The 16,115-nt window shown below is 55.1% G+C and overlaps 1 protein-coding gene across 4 annotated transcripts in view; it reads right to left on the bottom strand.

Moving 5' to 3' along the window:
• The window catches only part of SLC5A10 (solute carrier family 5 member 10), a 40,668-nt gene extending 26,145 nt beyond the window's left edge, over positions 1–14,523 (bottom strand). For 2 of the 4 annotated variants that reach the window (XM_054213077.1, XM_054213078.1), the window contains exons 1-8: positions 14,413–14,523; positions 13,697–13,768; positions 12,768–12,872; positions 12,100–12,159; positions 11,806–11,910; positions 5,550–5,655; positions 3,863–3,943; positions 34–239 (exon numbers count right to left, since the gene is read on the bottom strand). In XM_054213077.1, coding sequence (XP_054069052.1) covers positions 34–239; positions 3,863–3,943; positions 5,550–5,655; positions 11,806–11,910; positions 12,100–12,159; positions 12,768–12,872; positions 13,697–13,768; positions 14,413–14,523 — 846 coding nt within the window. The remainder of the gene's footprint in view (positions 1–33; positions 240–3,862; positions 3,944–5,549; positions 5,656–11,805; positions 11,911–12,099; positions 12,160–12,767; positions 12,873–13,696; positions 13,769–14,412) is intronic. The other 2 variants (XM_054213079.1, XM_054213080.1) reach the window with 2 other exon arrangements.
• Positions 14,524–16,115: the final 1,592 nt, after the last annotated feature.

Genomic DNA, 16,115 nt, shown 5'->3' with positions numbered 1-16,115 from the left:
TACATGGGGCAGGGGAATCTTGTTTACATTTACCTGGTCGGTGCACCAGTACCACGTGGCCATGATAGACAGCCCGAAAGTCATCCCGGTCCACGGCAGATCTCCAGAGACTGGGTGTCGGAAAAGGTGCATTGCATCCGCTCTGGGCAGGTGGCAGGTAGTGTTGGGAACAATCTTGGATGGCACAGCTTTTAAATAGGCCTCTTCCAGGTTGGGGTAACCTCCGATCTCGTTAAAAGCTAGAAAGCATCGTCGGGGGAGGCTGGTTAGAGTCGAGCAAAACCCGGTTGCTTCTGAGTTCAGCTGGCAAAATGCTCACCAACTTGTTAACCCAGAAGTGCTGCCCAGAGAGGGAGGGCTTATTCGTGTTCGTGTTTTCTTCTAGTTATTTAAGAGACTCTTCTTTTAACGTTTTGCACAGCAGGTCCCATTATGGTCCTACCCTCCCTTTGGAGGGTGACCCGTGTGCCGGGATAAAGGCTCCTCAAGGGACCCACCTCTTTTAATCTCGTACTGTAAAAGCAACCTGTTTGTTAAAGCTCCCTGGTCCCAGAGCAAGGGAAACTCACCTAGGACTATTAAAATGCAAGATTAGCTAGCCTTTGACTTGGTATACTACAGTTCAAGGTGCCTTGGCAAAAATCTCCAGCCAAATGTTTTCTACCCCTCTGAGCGTTTCCCCAGCACCCTCCCCCCGCCCCAGTTCCATCCCCAAAACTTCAGCAACCAGTGGGAGAAAAAAACAAAAAACACCAAAACAAAACCCTCCCTGCTGTATTTTTCCTAGGAAATGGACTCCTCAGCCTGAGCCCTGCTGAGGAGTACGTGCCATGAACAAGCCCTAGCAAGCGAGCCTCCGAGCCCTTGGCAGCCGCCTTGGCTCTCCTCCCGCCCGCGCCGCAGCCACCAGCCCCGGGCTCTGCCCTGGCCCCCCACCGCCGCCCCGCTCCTGGGGGGCATGCACAGGCTGAACGCTCCTTGCAGCTCCCCCAGTACCTCCAGCAGGAGAATTTTGGAGCCAGAGGCATCGCTTTTCGGAGGAGGGAGGGATGGGAGGCACCTGCCCCACTCCCCCCACACGTCACGGCCACCCAAGCAGCAGCTATGGAGGAGATAAGCAGGGAGTGTGTTGGCACTTCCATGCCCACAGCAGCTGCTGGTGCTCAGGAGAGGAGGCTGTGGGGCCCCCATTGGGCTCATGAGGGGCAGACTCAAAGCAAGTCCCATGAGCATCCCTTGGTGGATTCCCCCCCACTCAGTCCGGTCTGGGTCTCACACCCTGGCATCTCTTCCACCCCCACCCATGGGCTGCGGTCGGACCCTCAGCTCAGCCCCCTCCAACGCAGCAGCGTGGGGTGGGAACGTGCTCCTGAGAAATCACCCTCTTGCCGGACCGTGCCCATGAGCCGTCTTTAGACCGAGAGCAAATCCCTCAGGCATCGAGTGCTGGACACTGGGATTGCCATCAAGAGCCAGACTGAGCAAATCCCAGTTTCCAAGACACCCCCCCTGCTCCGTCATCCCCTCCTGCCTGAGGACAGCCCTCTCCCTGCAGCCCTGTCATTTCCAGTAATGACCCGCAGCCCTGTCCCCATCCCAGGGCATCCCTCTGACCTGAGACTTTTGGGGACTTTGCAAAGGGGCATCATCCACCGTGGCCCCCTGCCCCAGCTTTGCAAACCAGCCCCCCGTCTTTCACGGGGCGTCAGCACTTGTAAACTCCTCCCGCTCTTGTGCAAGCATCCCTGGCCCCCCTCCAGCGCTTGGTTTATCCAGGCACCGGCTACTCCCAAGCTTTGCATGGGCGTTGAGCACCAACAAAGGCTCTCCAGAGGCAGAGGCTGAAAGCAGAGATTCGCGCCCGGGGGTGCGGGGCTGCTCCCTTCCCAAAGGTGTTCGCCGGCAAGTCGTGACACCTACTCTTGCTGGGACGGAAGAGCAGGGCAAAAACCTCGGGGCAGGGGGAGCTCAGCCTGCAGACGCTGGGCTGCAGCCTGTGGGCTCCGCCGGGACTAATATCCCCGCTGTGAACATTGAATGGGGTGCAGGATGGCACAGTCTTCCTTACCCGTGGTGCCGGAGCAGAGCAGAGCCACCGCCGGCACCGCCACCCACTGAAACAGCCACCAAGCCCTCTATTAATCGATCTGCCTACAACCCCTCGGCCTGCACCCGCTTGTTGTCCAACTGGAGGCTGCTCTGCCCAGCATCCCGGGGAGGATTTGCACACCCCTCCTGCTCTCCCTCGGGAGATGCGACCTCGGAGCCAAGCAATACGCTTTTCCATCCCTTCAGCAGCAGCGGGGAGGCAACGGTCTGGGCAGAGCGGACCCAGAGCAGCCGCAGCTTCACAGATGGGCGTTAGCATCACTGCTGCAGCTGCCACGGTCTGAAGATACGAACAAGATAAAACATGGAGAGTATCCTTTATTAGAGCTTGACAAGAGCTGGAGAAAACCGAGGACCCTTAAGGCGTCCCAGCCTCCAGACCAGCCTCCAGGTCCTTGGGTCTCCTGCAACCCATGGAAAAAAACTGTGTGACCAGCAGCTTGTCTCCTGGCTCCCCTGGATCAGTCCCTCTCCCAAGCACCCTCACCTCCCTGCACGCACCCTGCCGGGATTTGCAGGTTGGCAAAGCCAAAAAAAGCTGGGCTCTGCAGTCGCTGGAGGGGATTTTCCAGGCTTTGCCTGCCTGTTCTCCTCAGTCTGGCTCTGCGCTGCTGCACCCAGCCAAGCTCGCCAGACACAAGCCTGAGAGCGCCCCATGGCCAACTACAGCTTCAGACAACCATCAGCAACGTCCAAGCACCTCATCTAACACAAAGGCTGCGGCCACCGCTCCCATCTGCTCAGAGAGGCAACGCAACGTGCTCCTCTGCCTGGTGCAGCTCCTTGCTCCTGCTGGGGTATTTGGTATTATTGTTACTTCTCTGGGAAGTATCTGTCCTTTCATTTGTTTTTTTTGTAAATACACTTTGCTGCGTACAGGGCTTGCCCAGGAGCAAGCTCCGCTTTTGCACAGGGGAGCAGCCGCGGGACCGGGCTGGCTGCAGGTCTGGAGCTGCTCCCACCTCCACAGCTGAGCTCCCGGGCAGCGTTGGGTCAAAGCCTTTCCTACCCGCCCGCCTAAGCAGAATTCTCCAGGAGACGGTGGAAACCATCTCAGGAGTGCCTCCGGAAATCATCCTCTGTAGTTAAACGCCTGCCTTTGAAGCTGGGACCTGACTTTTTGCCTCCTACTCCTCAGGGCCAAGAGCCCCGGTGGCAGAGCAGGGCTGATGAAAGCTCCCAGCCTCACAAGGGTGCTCTGCGGCTAAATGTACGGAGACACAACACTGCTGAGTGTTCAGGAAGGGCTGGTGATGCTCCAACCAGGAGGAAGGCATGGCACCATGCTCTGCATCCCCAGGCAGTGCCCTGCAGCGGCGCCTCAACCCGGCACCACCTTCTGCCACGCACGTCCCCGTGCGGTGGGATCCGGTTTGAAGACCCCACTGCAACGCCGCTGCAGGTTTTCCAGAGCAAAACTGGAAACGCTGCTTCGCTGCCAGACCCTTGATCAGTCTCTCCGAGTGCATGGACTAGAGGCAAACACGCGGAGCACCAATCGCCAAAGGAATGTCACCAGTGCTGGGGACGGTTCCACATGGAGGACCAGGGGGATGCTTCATGGCATCTTCACCCAGAGGAATGGCACGTAGGGGAAGAACAGTGGCAGAGGGGACACAGGGGAACCACAGACCTGCTGGGCATCTCGGCCGCTGGATTGCTCAAACTGAGTCTTTTTATTTATTTCCAAGACCACCCAAGTGGGGAGAGAATGTCCCCATGGAAGGGGAAACCGTGCTGCCCCAGCTCTCACCTTTCACCGCCAGCATGATGGCTCCGAGGACCATGATGAGTGTCTGCAGCGCATCAGTGTAGATGACAGCCGCCAGCCCCCCTGCACAAGAGCAGAGCAGAGCACAGTGTCGGGAGTGCCACCGGCTTCGGGTTTGGTTGTGAAGTCCCAATAAAGCTGCCCGTGCTCACGGGGACGTGCCTGTCACCAGCCTTGTCCTGCCGACACCGCTGTGATGGGGTGCAGTGGGAGCGTGAAGGGGGAGCAGCTCCTCGGTGGGTCCCCTGCAGATGGGGTGGGGGAAGCAGCCGATAGCCACGGGGGCTGTGATCCCACCCGGGGCAGGGAAAGGGAGGTGAGGGATGGTGGGACCAGGGAGATGTGGCGCCGCGTCCCCACGCAGTCAGGAGGACACCAGCCAGCCCCAGCTCTTTGGATGCTCCAGCAAGCAGACACATTTAGGACATTGATCTCATCATTCATCCCACCTCTCCCTAACACCAAGCCAGTCCCTCCCCCTTCGTACACCCCTCAGCTCTCCTCCCAACCCTACAGTTTTGTTTTTCCAGCGAGATCCCCCTTGGCCAGCCAGCAGCATTTCTCCCTTTCCATCCCAAGCTCTCCCTCCAGACCTGCTGCCAACCCAGGACCTCCTTCCCTAGCCAGGGAGCAATTACTCAGCAGATGAACAAAAGCATTAAAAAAAGTAGAGGAGCCAGAGAAAAATGGGTCAGAAATTGAACCAGTTTCAACCCCAGTCACTGACTCACGTCCCGGGAATTCAGGGCTGCACCCTCCCTGGGATACGGAGGGATGTTCTCAGGATGAGGGTGACGCAGCGGTCACACCCTCTGCCTGAGCTCACGCCGAAATGCCTTACTTCACAACAAGCCTTGTGGGCAGGAAAAAAACCCCGAGATGGGATTTGCTTAAAACCAAACTCTTGCAAAATCCACCGTGTTTCGTACGGACTTAAGCTGTTTCCCGTTCTGATGGCTGGGACGAGATAGCGAGGGAGAATTTAGTGCCGGGTGTCTCCACCGGCACTAGCAGGGGAGGGAACGTCCCAGCCAAAATAATAACCGAAAGGGTTATTATTGGCACGCAAATACATGGTCCTGTGGTCCGAGAGCTAGGAACCCATAATTTCCAACTCCAGCTCCGAACCCTCATCACCTCCGTATCACAAAAGAACTGTATGGATTCACCCTGCACAAAAATAGCTGGTCCCACGCCAGGGAAGCGTGGGCAAGAAATATTCCCGAAAGCTTTGCAGAAGGAGGGCAGCAAGTCACGTTGCGGGCAGGGCAAGTGGTAGGGAAATGAGCCGGGTAAAGGGCTCTCAGATTGTAGATTCCATAGTAATCGTCCTGTAATAGGAGAAGCCCTGATTATTGCTGTTACAAATAGGTACACACACAAGAAAGCACTTAACTACATGGCGGAGGAGGAGTTATTACAAATGAAAAGTCGTAATGACAAAGGAGAGGTCATGCATTGAGTCATTGCCTAAGCTGACACTCAAGAAGGATGCTCAGATACTGGCTGGATAGGGCGGGGAATATGAACCCCATTAGTATAAATCCCTAATGACCTTCCAGGAGGAAAAAAAAAAAAAGAAAATCAAAATAAAATAAAAGCAGGAGTGAAAGTGGTGTGGTTCAACCAAAGGAGAAAAGTTGAGGCCGGGAGAGGCTGAGCAACCTACCCGCAATGGTGTAGAGCCCCGTGACCACCAGCATCAGGACGGTGGAGAGGTAAAGGTCCCAGCCCAGGCAGACTTGCACGAAGAGGGCCCCCGAGTACAGGTCCGTCTGTGCGTGGAAGAAGAAACACAGGGGCTGGGAGAAGTGGCATCCAGGTGGCTAGACAGCACCCAAGGGCTGTTGCAAGAGCAGGACAGCAGGGAAATAGTCAACACCATGGGTACAGCAAGGACGTTGCACTACACACGCCAGGAGGACACTTCCCAAAGCCAGCGCTGGAACCCGGGGTCCCACGCAGGTGGCAATGTCACCGCTGCGGATGGGTGTCACAGGCCACCTTCCCCCAGCCCCCAAAGAGCAGAGCAGGCAGCTCCAGCAGTCATTTGCAACCGGGCCCAGTCAGATGCAGGCAGTGGGACAGGACATAAGGGCCAGAGATGGGGTGCCTTGGGGCATCAGTGCTGCCACCACCTTTGAGACCAAAGCAGGGAGCTAGAGATACTCAGACCTTCACAGGATCAGACCCTGACCTGAGCTACCTTCATGCCACCCTGAGTACCTCCAGTTCCCTCTGCCGATGGTGATGCCTTGCTCTCCAGGTGGCATCTCACCATGCTGTCTGCAGAGTCCTGGAGATGGGGCACCTGGTATGAACCTGGAGGGTTGGGGGCTGCACTCCCCCAAAAAAATGGCACCCCTGGGTGCTCCTTGGAGGCCTCCCAAGCTGCCCCTCCATCCAGTCCAGCACACCTCTGACGTTTCCGCACCCCAACAGCCCCCACAGGGCTGATGCACAGGGGTGGCTGTAGCTGGTATTTCATGTTCTGCTTGGCAGGATTCGCCCTCCTGGCACCCGCGCTGCCAGCAAGGAGGCTGCCAAGGACCCGCTCCCTCCTCCCCAGTTGCACCTCAACAGTCCGGGCCGTCAGACCGGTCGGGAGGGAGGCAGCGAGCCTAAAAACGCTGCTGAGGGCAGGAGGGGATCTCCTCGCAGGCGCAGGGACTTTTCAAGGTGTTTGCTGGTACCTGCAATGCCTTTAGTGATGGATGGGGCAATTCTGCGCCACGTCGCTCAAGCCTATTAGTGGTGCTCAGGTGGGTGGCTGGTAGGGAAGGACAGGGTGCTGCCCTCATCCTTGGGGGCCACAGCAGTGTTTCAACCTTGACAGCCACTCCATGGTGAGGACCATACACGGGCAACCCCAGCAGAGAGCACAAGACCACCAGGATTGCCATTCCTGAGCCTTGCCCCAACACCAAACCACTTCTTTGTTGAACATCTCTGGGAAAACATCTCCTGGTTTTGCAAAAGGGGGGAAGCCAAGGCATGGGTAAATGGCAGAAGTTGCTTTTGGCCCCAAACAAACAGCAGCCCAGAGGTCCTGCACCCCAGCACGGACCAGCACAAGCGCGTCCTCCAACGCATTCCCTGACCTTTGCAGCCCCCCTTGCAAGGCCCCTGGGAGAGGCTCAGGGTTTCTGCTTGGCCACGGAAGGACAGACCGACTCCACATCCAACATGTTGTCCATCCACACATGCACAAGCCACAGCATCTCCTGTGTCCGTGTCGCATCCCACAGGGACGCCAGGAGCGTGCCTCTGCCCAGGGGAGTCAGCGCAGGCCTGGAGCTCACTCAGCCGCCAGACTCCCTCGAGATGATTGACACCCCAAAAGTGGCCACCATTTCCCACACAGGGAGGTCTGGTCACGGTATCGTGAAAATGAGACCTAAAGCAGAGACTCAGAGGGGCCTGGGGCACCTCCTCCAACAAAGCAGCAATGCTGCGAGAGAAAAGGACCAGGCACAGCAGGCAGTGCCCATGCCACCACTACCACATCTCCACCCACAGCTGAGATCCAGCCATCCCCACTGCTCAGCTGAGATATCTTCACAAAAACCTTATTTGGAGAAGGAAACAAGGCCAGAAGGGGCAGGAAAAGGCAAGACGAGCTGACTCCACACCCTTGCCTGGAGCTGTGACGGCTTCCCACAGCCAAGGCATCAGCTCTGATTTGACATCTGTCTTCACACACCTCCCAGAAACCATCCCCCAAACAACAGGGCTGTCTTGCCTGGTCATGCGGGAGCAGTCGCTTGGGATTAGTAACATGGAGGACTGGTGTTATTTCCCATATCGCACCTCCTTCCCTCAGCTCTGCCCTTCCTCCTCCCAGCACTGACCATCATCATGTGATGGAGAGGGGCTACACAGGATCTCACAATGGAAAAACCAAGGCACGTGCCACCTACCAGGGCTCCATCAGCCATGAAATCCAGTTGGTGAGCACACATCCAGCTTCAGCACAACATGAAAGCCCGTTCCCTAGCAGATGAGCCCACACCGTTAGGCATGTTGATTAAATCACAAATCAAATCTACCAGAAGAGCACTTACACCATGATCTTGAGGATCCCAATTCAGGGACTCTTCCATGACATCTGGACCAGGCTTTATACCAGTCATGCCTGGCATTCCCAAGGGAGGTACTACTTGTCCTCAGCTGCACTTGGGCTTGGCCATATCTCCGGGATTGCTCTTGCCAGCACCGAGAGGCAATTCAACCCTGGAATGTCCCGCTGAAGAGGAACCAACTCACAGGCAACCATGTGCCTCTACTAGTGGCCTCCTCTGATGCCTTTCCACCACAAATGCAATCCAACCACAGCCTGATACCAGTGAGACCACCAAGCTGCCCTACAAGAAGACAGCTAAGCCATTCAGGCACTGCAAGCTTCAACTACAAGGCAGAAAAGCCCCAAACAAAGGCCCTCAACCATCTCCTCCCAACACAACCTGAAGCGGGAACCCAGAATATTTTGAGCCTCCCAAGCACAGTTCCAGCCAAGCATCCTTGGTGTCTTCTGGAGCTCCCAGTGTCCCTTGGAGGGATCCGTCCCTTGTCACATCAACACCTGCCAGAAAGTCGTCTACCCCCGTGACTGCCTGCTTCTCCAGCAACCCTTCTCCAGAACCCAGCTGCAAAGACTCAGACCTGGACAAGGTGTTTCATAACTGCTTCTCCTGGCTTTCTCAATGCTTAATCGTTTTTGCAGTCGTCTGCAAATGAGCCTAAACCTTTGCTATGAGGAAGCAGAGGTATCTCCACCTCCCTTCCTGGTAATTCTGCTAGGGTGGGAAAAAATAAAAGCACATGTGACTGGGTCATTAATAAGACATCCCAAATACAAAAACAAGCTAATTAAAACCAGGCATGACCTATTCATAAAACAAGTCTTTTCAACTGTAAAAGGAGAGGACAAGCCTTTGAAGTCAGGCCTCGTAATCCAGTGAGATCCCTGCCTCCACCAGTGACCTCACTTGGAAACTCGTTCTTACCCAACATGGTTAATGCCTTCCCAATGAAAGCTGGCTTTAGAAACAACTTGGATTTAACAATTGGCGAAGCCAAAGCCTCAGCAGAACAAGTTACCCAGGGTACAGAGGAGTCTCCAGGGGCTCTTCGCCAAGGCTAGGACACCTGTGCAACTCCCCACATGATCCTAGACGTGGGGGACACCATCTCTCAGCAGGACTTTGGGCTGCCCTGCTGCACCCTGCCATGAAACGTGGAGGGTTGGGGTTCACCAAAGGGTAAATGCCAGGCAAAGAAGGACTGTCATCCCCCCTGCCCCAAAAGAAGAACCAAGGGAGCAGCAGTGACGCCGTGTCTCACTCAGGAGAACCTGGAGTGGAGATTCATGCACAAATCCAACGTCTGCAGGGAGAGGAGGCAGGAAAAGACCAGCAAGTACCAGGCTTTGAGGCAGCCCCCAGTGAGGACCAAAGGAAACCCCCGCCGGGCGACAGAGCTGCCTAATTGCCCTGAGTTTCGCACCCTCCTCCCACGCCCCTGGCTGTGGACACCACCAGGGACAGGACATCGGGCCAGTCTGGCAACGCCCCACATGTCCACAGACATTCATCCCAACCCACTGCTGGAAACAACCATTGTTTGTGAGATTTACCATGAATGGAGCCAGATGCCAAGATAATCCCCTTATTAGGCTGATGCCTCTTGTGTTGCATCCTGCATGACTCAGAGATCAGAGAAAGCTCAGCAGACCAAAGAAACTATAGCAGTGGCTGAGAAAAGGCACAGGAAGAGGTATTTGGGAGTGTCCACCAAGCTCCAAACACAAGGACGTGCTGAGAAGGGCCAGGAGAACCGCGGAGATTCCCATCGGTGCAGGCACTGCGCAGAGGTCATCTACAGGTTCGTCTGGTGTTAGGCAAGGTCTCCCGAGCTAAGAATGAACTTGTAGGACATCCATCCCTTCTGGGCAAAGCCATGGAGAGACTGGAAACCAAAGGGACCAAGCACATCCCCATGGCATGGTAGGGCACTGTTTTGTAAGAGAAGAGGGGACGTCTGTGGTAGTCTGGAAAGAGATTCAAAACCAACCAGCCCTCAAACTACTGGTGATTTCGTTCTTCAAATTCCAACCAGCAAGAACAAACTACCCCACCAGAAATCCTATCCCAGCTTCCAACCTCTCCTTTTCAACCCCAGCAGGGATTCACGCAGATCCCAGGAACCAGCACCACAGACACAGATGCTCCAGCATCTCCCTCGAGCTCCTCCCAGGTCTTCATCGGGACCAGGAGAGAGAGTTGTCTCCTGAGCAGCACAATGGAGTGGAACAACAGTTTACTGGACGTGAGGACAATTAGGGGACATTAAAGCGTCACTGCCCAATCTTGCAAACTGAACTGGTGCTCCGGGAGCCACCAGGCTGATTTCAGGAGAAATGCCATAGGATTTTCAATGCCATAAATGATAAGAGTATAAAGAATATCAGTTTTATGGGAAGAATGCCTTCCAGCACGACAGGACATGGTTTTGCGCGGGGGAAATACAGGTGGCAGCTGCAGCGACAGAGTCACCAGCACCACCTCTGCCACGCTGAACGCCCTGCGACAGCAGGAACGCGGGAAGGGATGCCATCTCCTGCAACCTGCCTTGAAAACCCGAAGCATAGTGCCTTGGCCGAGGTCACAGAGCAGCTCACGGGAAGGAGACGGGGTCTCCTGGAGCTGGGGACATCGCATCACGCAGCGCTGGGGTCTGTCCAAGGCGGGGGCAGCCTCTCCCTCCGCCTTAAGCGCTGACGGAGGTATGGGATGAGAGCTGTTCGTGAGCTGCTGCGTCCTCCACATCCCTCGGAGGGAAACCCAGAGGATCCCCCCACAGCTCAGCCCGGGGCCTGGTGCTGCGAAGCCCCCGGGGAGGAGGCAGAAACTCCGCGGAGGGAGCGATGGTGCCTCCAGCCAAGCTGGTGTTTGCCAAGCAGGGAGCTGGCGAGCGCAGAGGCAGGCACTGAGCGCCTCGCCGTGGGGAAACGCTCCGGCATCGGCCCTCCTGCCACGCAAACAGCCGCTTCTTGCGGCCAGCCACATGCCAAAGCACATTTCTTTTAGCCGGCAAAATGCAGAAGCCTCAGCAGACCCCGTCTCAGATCCGCCTGCTCCATCGGATCCGTGCAGGATTGCTCCCTCCGGTGTGTTTTCTGCTCCAGATAATTTCTGAGCTGTTTGCTCTTGATCTCTGTCTCGCTGTCTCCAGCCCCCCAGGGCTGTCTGTGCCCGGCTTTCTCCTGCTCGCCTGGTGTCACAGGCTCTTTAGCTGTTTTACCTCGGATAAACTCTTCCTGCGGTTACCAAGCGGGCAGCGGGAGCTGGGGCTGCACACAGGGAACTGTGAATGAGGCCAAAATGGGAGTAAAACATCCCTGTGGAAAAGTCCCTGAAAAATCAGGGACTTTCTGTACAGGCTTGGGCACCTTATAGGTGCAGCAAGGCTTCTTTTCCTCAGCAAACCCCTGTGCCCTAAAGCAAGGAATGCATTCCCAATTCAGTCCCCGGCTCTGCCGGGTCCCTCGGGGAGTGCTGGAAAGCATCACTGCTGGAGTGCGGAGGAAAAACCCGGCCGATGCAACCCAGCCCCCACGCACGTTTCATCCCCAACCTCTGCTACAAGGCAAGTGCTCCATGAATTCGGGAATCCTGACAGTGATCCACACATCCATCAGGGCCACCCAGACACGAACATCGCTGCTGGATCTACCTACAAATGCACGGGGTGTTGCAAGTGGCATCTCCCCATGAATTCCCACCTCCTGTCCTGCTCCCCCCGGCGCATTCTGCAGCAGCTGCTCTCCCCCAACTTGGCTACACGAGGTTTGAGCCCCAAAATAACCTTTCACTTGCTGGAAATCAGCCGTGGATCTGTCACAGAGTTGAGGGGGAGCTACTCACAGAGATTTTGGTGAAAATGGAGAGCAGGAGCGACAGGCCGGAGAGGTACATCCGGATCCTCTCCCCTCCAAACCTTCGCTGGAGATACTCGGGCATCGTGACAATCTGCCGGAGCAAAAGAGAGCGATCACTGCCCTGTCCAGGCCCCCTCCTCCGGGGATGGTCCCGGGAAAGACAAGGGGACAGTTGTATTCCCAGAGCAGGGCTTGGAAGTCTCAAAGGACGGCGGTGACAGCTCTCCAGGGAGCAGGGGACCTGGCTGGGGCCACGTTCCTCGCAGCAGGCTCTACGTACCCCAGATGAGATGTAGACCGGCACAAACACCCAGGCCAGTGCCAGAAGAGCGTAAGTCGCCTGTTGGGAAGGAGGAACATGGCACAGACGGAAAAACCGCTGATCCTGCTGCAGCTCAACATCAATTGCAATGCTAGACCCCATCCACCGCTCCTGACCTGGCTCTGGCTCACCCTCAACTGCACATTTACATCCCCAAATGGCTTCAGACAGCAGGCACAGGTGCATGAGGTCATGGTGGAGACCCTCTAGCATCCCCACCAGCAGGAGCCCACTCCCCTCAGCCCTTCAGCTCCTGTCCAGACATTTCCCACTAACTCCTTGAGCACCAAGCAAGCCAAATGCTGTATTTTTGCTGCAGAACCCAAGGACTTTGGAAGTGACGGGTGGGGAAGCAGGGAATGGGTGACCTATTCGGCTGGACTAGGAAACTCTGCACTGAAACGTCCTTCTCCCTGAGCACATGGACCCGCGTTGACTCCAAACCCACTGTATGTGCACTAGATGTGAGCCGGAGAAGCTGACTTAGCAGGGTTGCGTTAATTACCCCCTGCACAACTCCTCCCAAGCCTTTCGAGACATTGTGTGAAGCTGCTGTGAAATGGGCCATCTGCTGCCATGTGGCTTGAGAAACTCAATTTTTCTTAGTAACGTGACACATTTCTTACGTTCCACTCGAAGCCGGTGACAGCGATTCCCCCAGCAGCACCAGTCCCGGCCAGCCCGATGAAGAGCCCTGAGCCTTCGCTGCTGGCGAAGAGAGAGGCACCGATCTGCGGAGGAGCAGAGGAGGTGCTGTGGGTGCCCGGGCACCGGCTCCCCGCAGCTCGGCCCAGCAGTCGTGCCAGCTGGACCAGCTTCGGTGCTTCCCCAGCCCCGAGGGATAACTCAGGGAGAAGAGGCAGCAAAAATAACATCTGAACAGGAGCAGCAGAGCACAGACCTCCCCAACATTCTAAAAGCAAAGTGTGGCCAAAGATAAACCATGTGTGATGTGGGACATTTACATATTTTGCAAGAAAAACCCTTAACAGGCTCCAATTTTGAACCCCAGCAACCAGCGCTCCCGCGCATTCAGCTCATCTGGGCATCCCTGGTGGGTTCTGGATGGACTTTCTTGTCTTCAGGAGGATGACGGGGGGTCACAGGTTGCTGCATTTGCCACAGTGGCCACACACCCTGCCTGGAGGTGGCCCTGTGTCCATGGGAAGGACCTACAACCCATTTGTCAAGATCATACTGCAATAAGAGGAGGGAGAAAAGAAAGATGGGACACCCATGTCTTGTTGGAACCATAAGGAGCACACAGGGATGGTGGAGATAGATGTCTGACTCTAAGAACCCCTCTCTAAGTTCAGAGCAGCCTATGAGGAGGCTCAACAGGCCAGGTGGGCTCCAGCACCCTTCATGCAATGAGAAAGGAAACGGGTCCAAGGACACAAATCCTGGTAGGAGGAGGTCTACAGGGTGGGGGAAAGCGTGGGCAGGCGGTGGGGAAAGCAGGGGCGCAGGAGAGGGAATTTGGTGGGAGGAACAGTGGTGCCCGATGTCCCTGCTGTCCCAGGTTGTCACAAGAAGGACAGAGGTCTCTACTTACTGGCCACCATGCCATGTCTCTGCCAGCAAGGAAATAGCCACTGACGGTGTTCCTGTTCACCCTGCATGAAGACTGGGAGGAGAAAAGATGAGCACAGAGCACCCTTTCCCCACAAACCCAGACAAGAAACCAAGAACCAAGTCTCCCAGACAAGAAGCCAAGAGACAGGAGACTCTGGATAATTAATGGGAGCTCTACAACTCGAGCTTAATTACACAAAACGGTGGCTGCACCCCGAGTACCTGGAGCCATGAATAGCAAAGGAGGCACCCCGAGAGGGGGAAGCATGGAGGATGCGCCCCTCCCGAGCAGACAGGTTGGCTAATAAGGCCCAGCTTTGGCTACGATTTTTCTGCAAGGCAGATGAAATGGCTTTGTCTGAAACCGCGGGCAGCTCAGGGCTTTTGCTTTTAAGCAGGACATTTGTCTCAACACCCTTTAATAGACAAGCGGCAGAGCTGCTTACGCCCAGCAGACAGGTGGCCACGGGAGAGGTTTGTGCCGCGGTTAATTCCACCCCGTTCTCGGGCTGTGGGAGTCCTTCCACAGGGGGTGAACGGGGCGGAGGCTTCGTACAACCCAACAGAGCAAATGCAGCACAACACACGAAATACAGAACGAGTGCGAACGACAAGAAGAAAATAATAGAGGCTTTCAAAGTATTCCACACTACTCAAAACAGAAAGCAGAAAGGGAACAAGAGAAAACACTCTTACCCATATTCCCACTGCAACGTTTAAGGAAAAATAAACCACTACAACAACAAGGTCAGCAACGCTGAACCGCTGCGCGGGGGCGAAGGATCCCACAGTGGAGTTGCCCTCCATCATTCCTCTGCCTCCTTCATCCTCGGCCAAAGCCTCACGCGGGCAGCCACTGAATCAGTAACTCGTTAGCGGCTTGAGGGCATTGATCATTAAACAAGCCGGCAGTAGGAGCTTCGCTTCTGAAGGCCTTTGGGTTGGCAGCCTGGTTGTCCACCGCCTCCCTCCCCTCCCGGTTTCCCCACCGCCCTCCCTGCTGGCACCCAAGGGACGCACGGTCCAGGGACAGCACCTTTGATTTCAGTGTCACAAAGGAGCAGCTACTTAATCCCCTTTTCCTCGGGCTTTTCTGCTTCTTCCGCATCAATCTTGAAGAAGCTGCAGGCTCCTGTCCCAGCTGCTCCCGCAATTAATGCATTTCTGCAGCACAGACTCTCCGGGCGCAGGATCCCAGCAACCTCTTGCGGAGGCGCCTTAAATCTAGATATTGCTGGTCAAGAAACTGCCAAGGCTTTTGTCTTCTAGAAGCTGTAAACCAAACCCCAATATTTTTCTTGCAGATCCTATGAGTCTGGGAAGAATTTGCATCATCTTCTGCCTAGTTAATTACTGCAGAAATTGCTGAATGAAGCAGGTTTTTTTTTTTAAGAGTTCTTTACATGTGAAGGATCCCAGAGAAATACCTCTAAGAATAGCTGGCGTTTCTGGTGATCTGGTATTTTTGCTTCTGGGAAAAGCAGGTAAAGATCAGGTAGCTCTGCTGTAAAGAAAGGGGTATGAGTGAAGCTGCACGCACTTTGCTCCCTTCCAACCACTCCAGCACTATGAAAAGCCGAAGGACCAGCAATCCAGGCTTACGACTGCGACCGCTCCCAAATTCTTGAGTCCTAATCAATACAGTAATTGCACTGCACAAAATTAGGCAAAGTTGGGGGTTTTCTACATGCTCAAGCAATGATCGAACACTGGAGTTATGTGAACATCCAAGGTGGACCCTCGGCACACCAGCAAGGGCCGACCAGCAGAAACGCGCACAGAAGAGGTGAAGTTATTCCTCCAGAGGCCGACACGAAACAAGCAGCAGGAAACAGCCGTTGAATTTAATGGTTTGGGGGTATTTAGTAATGATACAGTTTGCTGCACTGGATGCTTGGCTGGCTCATTTTCAAGCAGCAGCACACTTTCCAACCATGTCTCGCAAGGGCTCACTAATAAAATAAACACACTGCAACTAATATGCCCATCGCCGAGACAAGTCAGCCTATTCCTCCTCTCTCTGAACTAGCCGCTGATGCACGCAGGAGCAGGTCTACACACCTGGGAAAGGAACTGAAGTTCTCCCTCACCGCTCAGCTGGAATTTAACCTACATTAACACATTCAAAGTACGGCCAAGTGTTAATACGTCAGCTTGGTGTATCTATTAACATCGCCGCACTGTTTAATAACCTGCTGTCATTAAAGTACAACCAGGTACAGCCTTGCATTTTGTCATTTCATAGAGAATGCACCCCTCCGGACAGGAGCGCAAAAATCAAACAGAATAATCTTATGAAAAACAATCTCACGGGATGAAGAATTACCAGCATTATCTAAAATGTGCAGTTGCTTAAATAAAATCACCATCTCGTTTGCTGAATGTACAAGATCAAGTAC

The sequence above is a fragment of the Rissa tridactyla genome, chromosome 8 (assembly GCF_028500815.1).
Source record: "Rissa tridactyla isolate bRisTri1 chromosome 8, bRisTri1.patW.cur.20221130, whole genome shotgun sequence".
NCBI classification, from domain to species: domain Eukaryota; kingdom Metazoa; phylum Chordata; class Aves; order Charadriiformes; family Laridae; genus Rissa; species Rissa tridactyla.
The sequence above is the reverse complement of the archived record's forward strand: the minus strand, read 5'-3'. Positions and strand labels throughout refer to the sequence as shown.